The sequence below is a fragment of the Marmota flaviventris genome, chromosome 1, assembly GCF_047511675.1.
Source record: "Marmota flaviventris isolate mMarFla1 chromosome 1, mMarFla1.hap1, whole genome shotgun sequence".
NCBI lineage: Eukaryota > Metazoa > Chordata > Mammalia > Rodentia > Sciuridae > Marmota > Marmota flaviventris.
Window position 1 is genome coordinate 169,196,607 of NC_092498.1, and position 10,562 is coordinate 169,207,168.

At 32.5% G+C, this 10,562-nt stretch overlaps 1 protein-coding gene across 2 annotated transcripts in view; it reads left to right on the forward strand.

Moving 5' to 3' along the window:
• Appl1 (adaptor protein, phosphotyrosine interacting with PH domain and leucine zipper 1) overlaps positions 1–8,959 on the forward strand; it is a 50,503-nt gene extending 41,544 nt beyond the window's left edge. For both annotated transcript variants that reach the window (XM_027921561.2, XM_071618855.1), the window contains 7 exons: positions 485–537; positions 1,415–1,589; positions 1,681–1,717; positions 2,463–2,609; positions 3,514–3,564; positions 3,814–3,903; positions 5,138–8,959. In XM_027921561.2, coding sequence (XP_027777362.1) covers positions 485–537; positions 1,415–1,589; positions 1,681–1,717; positions 2,463–2,609; positions 3,514–3,564; positions 3,814–3,903; positions 5,138–5,284 — 700 coding nt within the window. In that variant the 3' untranslated portion in view covers positions 5,285–8,959. The remainder of the gene's footprint in view (positions 1–484; positions 538–1,414; positions 1,590–1,680; positions 1,718–2,462; positions 2,610–3,513; positions 3,565–3,813; positions 3,904–5,137) is intronic.
• Positions 8,960–10,562: the final 1,603 nt, after the last annotated feature.

Below are 10,562 nucleotides of genomic sequence, written 5' to 3' on the forward strand. Positions count from 1 at the left end.
CACATATAAATAAATAAAATAAAGATCTACCAGTAACTAATAAAAATATTTTAAAAAAATGTTTATATCTTTCTAGTTGATTCACAACATGTACCTAGAGAGCCTTTTTAAAAAAGACGATCTTACAGTCTTAGGAAATCCCTGGCATTTCTCTTAAGCAGCTAATATTGTAGCAAAATTAATGTATCCCTATGCTAGCTTATTAAAATTGAAGAACTTCTGCAAGATGGCTTATAATCATGTTGATTTTTGTTGTTTTATGTGGCGAAACTTGCATGCTGTGTCATCTAAAATGCAGCAACATTGGTTGTATAGTAATTTGAAGGCAGAGGTTGTATAGTAATTTGATTATCAGTATTGTTCCTTAACAGAACAGAGTAGAGCTTTTCTTTTTAAAATGTATGTGTAAACTTTTTTTTTTATTAATTAGATCTGCTCCATGTGGCTCATGGTAACTATTTATATTTTTTTCTAAACTTTTCAGGCGTACAAATCCATTTGGAGAATCTGGAGGAAGTACAAAATCTGAAACTGAAGGTAGAACAGATGTGCAGTTTTCTTATATTTAAAACTACTTTTTGGGCTGGGGCTGGGGCTCAGTCATAGAGTGCTTGCCTAGCATGTGTGAGGCACTGGGTTCAATTCTGAGCACCATATACAAATAAGTGAATAAAATAAAGGTCCATTAACAACTAAAATTATATTTTAAAAAACTATTTCTTGTAGTAAATCATGTGACTAATCTGTCATTTACACTTGTTTTGATTTTTTGTTGTTTTGTTTTTTGCTATACTGTTTTTGTTTTTAGTTGTAGGTGAATACAATACCTTTATTTATTTTTTTTTACTTGTATTTTTTTTTTCTTTTTATGTGGTGCTGGGGACCGAACCCAGTGCCTCACGCATGCTAGGCAAGTGCTTTACCACTGAGCCACAACCCCAGTCCCTCTGCTATACTGTTTTTTTTTTTAAACTTTGAAATTTCCTCTATAACATAACACAACATAATTTAATCTGATTTGGGATGCTGTTCACACAAAATTAGAGAATATCACATACTTTGATCTCATAGTTAAATTCTCAATGCCTAAGCTGTCCTTCAGGCTTTTCTGATGTTTTACTTCTGGTTCTGGAGCATAATTTTTTTCTTATTTTTCCAGTAGCTATTTTGTATATATATTTCCAAACTTATTGAAAAGTTTTAAGAGTAGTACAAGGAATTCTTTTTCCCTAGAGCTGCATTGTTGAAGTATTTATTGCCTTATTTTTTTGCTATAACTTGAACACTGTAGTCAGGATAAGTTATTTCTAAATTTAGGGGTTTTACTAGAAAATCTAAAAGGAAACAGTCAGTATATTTTATTCTTTTGGAAAAGAAATGTGGGAAATACATAATGTACCTTGTTCTGTTATAGATTCTATTCTTCATCAGTTATTTATTGTCCGATTCCTTGGTTCTATGGAGGTGAAGTCAGATGATCATCCGGATGTTGTTTATGAAACAATGCGCCAAATCTTAGCTGCTCGGGCCATCCATAACATCTTTCGTATGACAGAATCACATTTATTAGTCACTTGTGATTGTTTAAAGTAAGTAAACCTTCCCTAAATAAACTTGTAGGAAAAAATGTTTACATAATTTCAGCGTAACTAAAATTTGCTAAATTTTTAATTATTGTAGGTTAATTGATCCACAGACACAAGTTACAAGACTCACAGTGAGTTATTTTAAGTCCCTTTGTGCATACACATATCTTATTAACTTGATAATCCTGATTCTGTATATTCAGGTCTGATAGTATCAGTTACATTTGTTCTTTAGGCACTTTGTAGTTAATTTTCTAGCTAGCTCCAAAAAGTTATAGGTGAATGTTGTATGTAACATAGAAGAATCAACATGATCTGGTATGATACTTAGTGTTAATACCTAAGTTAGGGAGCATATAAAAAATTAATAGCAGGAATTAAAAGGTGATCAAGATTATTTTATAGTTATCTAGTTTAAAATTGTTGCAAGTGTTTAATCATTTGTTAAATAGACCAGTTTTATTATTGAATTTGATTTTGTAAAATGTGTTAATAACTAATAAAACCCACCATTCATCAATCTCTTATTCTCTTTGGTAATCCAAGCCAAATATGACATTAATTGTTCTTTGATTACCAGTCTGTTAAAAATGGTGTATTTGAGCTGAGTGCGGTGGCGCATGCCTGTAATCCCAATAGCTCAGGAGGTAGAGGCAGAAGGATCATGAGTTCAAAGCCAGCCTCAGCCAAACCAAAGCACTAGGCAGCTCAGTGAGAGAGACTCTCTAAATAAAATACAAAATAGGGCTCGGGATGTGGCTCAGCGGTCAAGTGCCCCTAAGTTCAGTCGCCGGTAAAAGAAAAAAAAGGTGTATCTGATTGCTACTGTAATGGTTTGGAAGATTTCATATTTACTTCTGATGTTTTTTGTGGCAGTTTCCATTACCCTGTGTAGTTTTGTATGCTACACACCAAGAAAATAAGCGGCTTTTTGGATTTGTTCTCCGGACATCAGGAGGGAGAAGTGAAAGTAATCTGTCATCAGTATGCTATATATTTGAATCAAACAATGAGGGGGAAAAGGTATTTGACTTTTCAAAATGTTCCTGTTGTAAAATACATATTATAGTCAGTTTTTACTAATATTTCTGGAAAAAAACTCCCAGATTTTGTCTAGTATGATTGAGTTGCTTGACCAAAGCGTGTTGCTCTGAAGAGCACTAAGCTTAGGGATTGGCATTCTGACTATATAGATCCATGTCTTCCTCAACATTGATAGCTGGTAAAATCTTCTCCCTTCATTAGCTTATCTTGGGAATAGAATATATTCCTATAATCAGTCAACTTCAAGTATCATCAGCAACTGTTTCTCTCATTCTTTGTGGGCTGAACTACCTCAGTAATGAATTTGAGATAATGAGAAGTATTGTTTGTGAAGGGAGAGCCATCAGTGGAAGCTCACAGACTCATAGAAAGCAGTAAGAGATGTGGTCCATGACTTTAAACCTAGCAACTCAGGAGGCTGAGGTGGGAGAAATGCTAAATTCAAGGTCATCTTCAGCAACTTAGACTATGTTTCAAAATAAAAAAAAGTAAAAGGGATGTAGCTTAGTGGTAAAGCAATCCCCAGTACCCTTCACCCTCCCACCCCCCCAAGAAATGGAGAAAATATACAAAGACTTGGTTTAGGGGATGGCACATCCTTAAATCAGCTTTTAGTTGAAGTGGTATATTATGTTGAGTTATAAAACTAGTTATGGGCTGGGGTTGTGGCTTAGCAGTAGAGCACTTGCCTAGCATGGGTGAGGCACTGGGTTCAATCCTCAGCACCACATAAAAATAAATAAATAAAGTAAAGGTATTGTGTCCAACTACAACTAAAATTAAAAAAAAAAATGTATATCAGCTATTTGGGTACTTAATTTTTACTTTAAGAACTTGAGTTTTTTGGCTTTTTGTTTGTTTTTAATACTGTTTCTCTTTTTAGATTTGTGATTCTGTTGGACTGGCAAAACAGATAGCTCTGCATGCTGAACTGGTAAGAATCTGAGAGATGCTTAATTTTCTAAGAATGTTAACTGAAGTATTATAACAAAAGTGGTTTTCATATTGCTGATAAACCATTTATAATCTGGATAAATGTCTACCATAGAATGAAGCCTTGTGTGCTTCCATACCTATGAATACAAAGAAGGGTATAAAAAGTTACAAGGGTCATGTTAATTGATATATCTAAAATTTAAAATCATTTCATATTTAATTCATTAGTTTTATTTATTGTTCTTAGGATCGTAGGGCATCAGAAAAACAAAAAGAAATAGAGAGAGTAAAAGAGAAGCAACAGAAAGAACTCAATAAACAAAAACAGATTGAAAAGGTATGCATCCCTAATGTCTGAATCTTCTATCTGGTGTTTGTGAAGACTTAATTCACAATTGTGACTTTCAGATTTGAATTTCCAAATGAAGGTCTTGTTTCTTCTTGCTCAGCCACTTCATAATCAGATGATTCATAGAATAGCAGAAAAGGGTAACAGCTGAAGTCTGCTATGTTTACACAAAAGCTATATTAACATGTAGTGTGACTTCCTGTTAAATAAACATACCAGAACTTTCATATTCCTGTGAGGGTTATCTTGTCAAAGCCACTCTTTTTTTTAAAAAAATGTTTATTTTTTAGTTTTTTTTAGGTGGACACATATCTTTATTTTATTTTTATGTGGTGCTGAGAATCGAACCCAGTGCCTCACGCATGCTAGGTGAGCGCACTACCACTTGAGCCACATCCCCAGCCCCTCAAAGCCACTCTTTTGAGAGGTTTTATGGACTAAATTGCTATTGCTGAAAACCATTTTTCCCTTTAAGTGAATTAAATTTTAAATGTTGCCAGGAATGCCAATTCATTATCCACTAAAAGATTTTCCCCCCCCAATGCTGGGGGATCAAGACCACAAAAGAATAATTTTAAGCTACACAATTTTCCAAACAAAATCTTGATTAAGTGATCCAAGAGACTTTAAGAGCCTTTTATGGGTTGTGGCATTGACAATAGGAATGGAAAAAGAAGACAGTTGTGGGATACTTGGAGAACACATCAGTAAGAATTGGCAGTGGGTTGGATGTATGGACAAAGAAGGGGGAAGTGGCAAAGATGACACTGAAGTCATCAGGCTTCCCTTGATAGGCTTACTGAAGGAAGGTGATGCCAGATTCAGCAAAATGAATTGGACAAGAGGTCTGAAAAAGAGGAAGGCATGAGGTATGGGGTAATCCATTATGGGGCTTTTATTATGAAAATTGAGATTACTTATGTAGTGTATAGTAAGAGATGATGGATTGAATTAGATTATTGGCTATAAAAAATAAAATGAGGAAAATGCCAGCAATTTTTAAGTTTGAATTTGGATTTTACAGAATTTCTAGAATAATGCCAAATTTATTTTGTAGTAGCATTGGTTAGGCATAGCCTTTCTTTTTATAAGGTTGCTAGAATTTTGCATACATCTTTATGACAAAAGGATGGAAATGGCTCTCAAGTATGTATTTTTAAGTGCATAGCTTTCATTTGACTGCAGACAGTTAATTTAGTTCCTTTTCTTTCTTTCCCACTAGGACTTGGAAGAACAGAGTCGGTTGATAGCTGCTTCCAGTAGAACAAACCAAGCCAGTAGTGAGGGGCAGTTTGTTGTCCTTAGCAGTAGCCAGTCAGAAGAGAGTGATTTGGGAGAAGAAGGAAAGAAGAGAGAGTCAGAAGCATAAACTTACATTGCTTTTTGATTGACACCCCCCCCCTCCGGAATTGACAATTTCTATGGTGAAATGGCACAAGGTAACAACTATGTTGAAATATCAAGGAGGAGACTACACTTTATATTTGCTTGTTTTTAGCTTCACGTAAAAAAATGTTGAACTTGATGATTTAGTTTTACATTGTTTTTTATTTTCCCTTAAAAATAATAATGTATGCATTAACATTAAATTCCTCTTGTCTAGGGCTGGGTTGTGACTCAGTGGCAGAGCACTTGCCTTGAACATGTGAGGCACTGGGTTCGATCCTCAGCACCACATAAAAATAAATGAACAAAATAAAGACATTATGTCCATTTATAACTAAAAAATATATTTAAAAAACATTGTACTTGTCTAAACAAAACTTATTTCCCTAAAACAGGTTGCTGAGGAATTATACTTAAGCATTTTTTTCCTTCAAATTTTGAACTTTTAATCTTGTGTTGTAACTACCTATGCCCATCAGAAATAATTTATTCTTAGGTATTCATATATTCATGGATATACTCGCTCCCTTTTATTGGGAACATTTTGCTGGCAGTGAAGAAGTGTTCAACTAAGTGACCCTTTCTACAGAGAATTCTACAAATTTGCAAATATTTTAACATTATTTACTGTGCAATAGAATTTGTATAAAATCGTAGAGATTTTAGACTTAAGTTTTCCAACTTGTGGCAGGTGGCACTGTTGATTGCAGGACACTTTCTTTTATTGCTCACATTTCTCTGATGTACTATACCTGTTGCCAGTAGTGAAAAAAGCTTGTATCTTTGGTTCAAAATTGATACAGCCCTTGGCATTTTATTATCATATTCTCAGTTCTCAGGTTGGGACTTCAATTATTACTGCAGAGCAGTAATGATTAAAATAAGATTTTGAAATTCATTAAAATATTTCTGTTTTGTTCAAATACATTTTAGATTAGGACTGGCTTGTAAAGATATTGTTAGAAGATGATACATTGTATTTTCAGCATTATGTAAAATGATTTTTACTGATAATCAAATGACATTTTCAAATGACATTTCAAAAGAAGTTATATACCAATTATGTTTACTGCTTAAAAGTAAAAATTCCCAGAGTTTAGTTTAGAAAATGTAATCTTTTAAATTTCAGACTGATATGCCCAGTATTTTCATAATCCCATATTTTGATAAAGTACTGAATCATCACTTTATATCCACAAAGGCAAATAACTAATTTATGAGCATAGAATAGTTTGCACTAACTATTGTAAATACTTTTCAAATGAGTAAAAGGTATGATTCCATGAAAGACTGAAAAGAAATTGAATGATTGGTATAGCTAGTAGGGGAAGTTGACCAAGGAAGGATTTTAGCCTGCTACAGGTTTAAAATAACATTTCTCTACTGCTTATCTTCTGTCAGAAATTAATTTCTTTTACTTTGCTCAGATTTAAACATGGCTTATAGAAGTTATGTTCATGTGTTCCACATGAAAAAGTATATATACATATATACATATAAGTTAAATATATTGAGTAAAATATCTTACATAGTTAAACATTTAGAATTTTTCAGTAGGTTAGCCACTAATACTAATTTCACAAGGGAAAAAATCCTTTTGTCCTTTGATATGTAGTTTTTTTCTTTTTTTAGGTCTGAATTAGAAATGGCATCTGTTAAAAGCTCTCAAAATATAGCTCAATTTCATACTGTATATGTACATTGTTTTCTGTAGGAATGGGATAATTATACATAGCTTCATGATATTTTTATCCATGTGCCAACTGGGAGTAATGATTATTTAATACTCCTTAAAGCCTTATGATACTAAAACATAGTAAAAAAGTAGACATTTATGGAATACTTTTTGATTAAGTTTATTTTGTGCCTACTAAAGGGAATGCTTTTAAAATATTGTATCATTCCTTTTGTTAAAGTTGAAATTTGTGATCAGTACTTGATTGGTCATGGAAATTCCTGCTTTTAAGACCTTTTTTGAGATTGGTTAACTTTCAGTTTCATTGTCTTTTCTTTATATAGCACCTCGCTAAGTTCACATGAAATCTGTTGCCTCACAAGGAAGTTGGTCATCATTAGAAGGCAGTTTTACCTAGTTGGTCCTTTGCATGGTAGCAAAGTGCTACCCATTGTTAGCCCTCTGGGTCAAAATGTAGACTGAGGTTAAGGGTATTGGTAGACGTAGGGATGCTGGACAGACTTATAGTTCCTTTGTGTGTGTGTATGTGTGTGTGTGTGTGTGTGTGTGTGTGTGTAGTTCCCTTTAAGTCATGTTCATAAGAATTACCACAATAACTGTCATATATAACTAAAAGAAATTTAAAAAATGTCCACGTCCATAGGACAGATGCATTCCAGTGCCAAATAGAAATCATGAGTACATTTAGCAATTTAGATGAAAATTCTCTTCCATTACTACTAAACTATAGGAACTATTCTATTATTGCAGACCTGTAAGCATCAAGTTTAATAAGCTCTCCTTTTTATTTAAAGAATGCTGCCCATAGGCTTCATATTAATGTTCCAGCTGATCTCCTCTGAAACCCCTTCAAAAACTCTGAGATGCTTCACTGGCAGTTGGATTAGATTTGGGGATATCTCTTCTCTGGCATAAATTTATATTTAATGATTTTTAAAAATTAACCACATATTTTTTTAAGGAAAGAAATTAAGCCTGCCTAATTCTGCTATATGTTCTGCTTCCTATGTGAACAGTGCTGTTGTAACTATGGTAATGAAATTAATAGATTAAAAAAATCAATTATTAGTGCATCCTTTTAGAATTTTGAAAATTTGCTAATTAGGTACTGAAACTGGTACCTTGAACAAAGTCCCTAAAGCTAATCTAATCTAGTTCTTGTCATGTCTATAAGGATTACTTTGTGTGCAATTTTGAAAGAATTCACAGGATCCACAAACTAAATTTGTTGTTTCCATTACTTTTGGGAAAAGGACAATAGGATGTGTGTAATTTCCTAGGTAACATAAAATGTTGTGATAAAAGCATCTGAGTTAATTCTGAGTTATATATAGGAACCACAGTGTTTAAAATTTGCATCTTACAAATGTTAACAGACTAAGAATCTAGCATATTTAGCAAAACCTTTTGCAACCTGAATAAAATGAAAATATTAATGTTGATTTTGACAACCTCCTTTCATTTGAATTGTACTTTGAATATTTAAATATACCAATTGTAACAATTAAACTCTTCATTTTATTTTTAGCATTTACTCCTTTTTCATGAAGTTTCTGTTCTACATTAATTAATAATACAAAGATTTGAAACTGGAACCACTTTATACTTTTTTAACCAATCTCTTGTGGCTGTACTCATAAGTAATTTACTTTAAATTAATAGAAGAACTGGGGATTAAATTATAACTAATGTGTGAAATTGCTTTGTATATTCAGTGATTTTTGTAATGTAAGTGAATTGGTTATCTCACTGATAGTTAAATCATGCAGTGTACCATTAAGTCATGTTAACATTTCCCTTTAGAATTGGATTTGAGGAACTCACCTTTATGTGACCATGGTATACATGTAGGACAGAGAACTTATTTTTTCATTTTGTCAAAATAGGCATTTGCTGACAAGGCTTCAGGAAATATGTTGTTAGATTTTTTAATGTATAATAAAGTCTGATTTTTGTACAGTCTTTTTTTGTATAAAATATTTGATATATTTTCTGAATTTTATTTCTCCAAGTAATTTTGATTGGTGTTGTCACTTATTGGGAAGTTTGTTGTAAAAGCAAATTATAATTCATTATTAGTGACTTTTCTTGATAATTACCCTAGATATGTTACAGGCAATGTATACTTACAACTGTTGGATTCTACTTAAAGAAATTCCTCTAATTTAAAGGGACAAATAATTGTGTGTTCTAACTTTAAGTAGCTTGACCTGTAGTTTTAATAGTAATATATAGTCATGCTGTGTAACTCTTTGTAGTTTAGTATATAACTTAAGTTCTACTGGGAATTTTATGTTCTAATTTGTTTTTGAATTTTATAAAAATGTATATACTTTCAGAAAGTCAAGGGATTAGATGAAATTAATTTTAGAATTATGTAATTTATCTAAGTACATGTATATCCTAAATGTATTTTTGTATATTGACACATATACATATATATAAACTACCACTTCGTTATAAGCACATGAGATTAAAAAAAAAAAACAAACAAAACTTCGTGTTAGCCAGTTTTGCACATTTTAAATGTAAAAAGCTAAATATAATTCTAAGTCTTCTGCTTACTGAAGTAGTCTTTATAACCATGAATCAATTATTGCATCAGAAATCATACAGTTTTAGTTGCAGTAAAATGGACTATATTATGCTAAAAAATGTTAAAACTAAATATGTAAAAATCAAAGCTGTATAGTTAATGGAACTGTGGAGAAAATGAACTACATCATTCTCTGTTGTCCTTTTGATGTGCTCTCTCAACTTGACATAGATGTGACTGAATGAATATTTCTCAATTTCTTTCTGTACTATCCACATACAGAAACTTGAACTTAGATGCAACTTAGAATGCATAGAAATAAAAAATTGAACTTAATATTCTATATTCACATGCAGTAGAGAATATAAAGAAATAATTTAATCTGACATCTTCTGTAATCATTGAAACCCTCCATGTCCACTAGCCGACTAGGTTCAGAATAGAAACCATAAGCCTATCCATTTGAAAACCCTTTTTAATTCCCATTGAATTAATTATATTAACCAATAAGTGGTAAACCATAACCAAAAATATTTGGAAAGAAGGCAGGAGGGAATATGTGTTTCCTATTAATGATGAAGTTTTAATTGAACGATCTATTTGAATTAACTGAATTACTCCATCCCTGTACTTGACTACAAAGAAACAATGCCAGGCCTCGTGGTGCATGCCTGCAATCTCAGCTACTTGAGGCAGGAGGATTACAAGTGCAAGCCTGGCCTTAGCAATTTAGCAAGACCTTGTCTCAATAAAAAGTGAAAAAGGCTAGGGATATATCCTAATGGTAGAGCCCCCTGGGTTCAATCTTGAGAACCAAAAAAAAAAAACTGTGATTTCTGCACACAAATAGTTTACTTCCAGGGCATGTAATGGAGTCAGTATATATTCAATACAATCACTAATACTTCTCTATTTAAAAAAGAATCTCCAATTGTCAGAGATGGCATCCATTATTTTGAGCACATTTATACACTTAATGTAAGATCACTACAGAATTAGAACTGGTATATAGGGCTGGCATTATGGTCC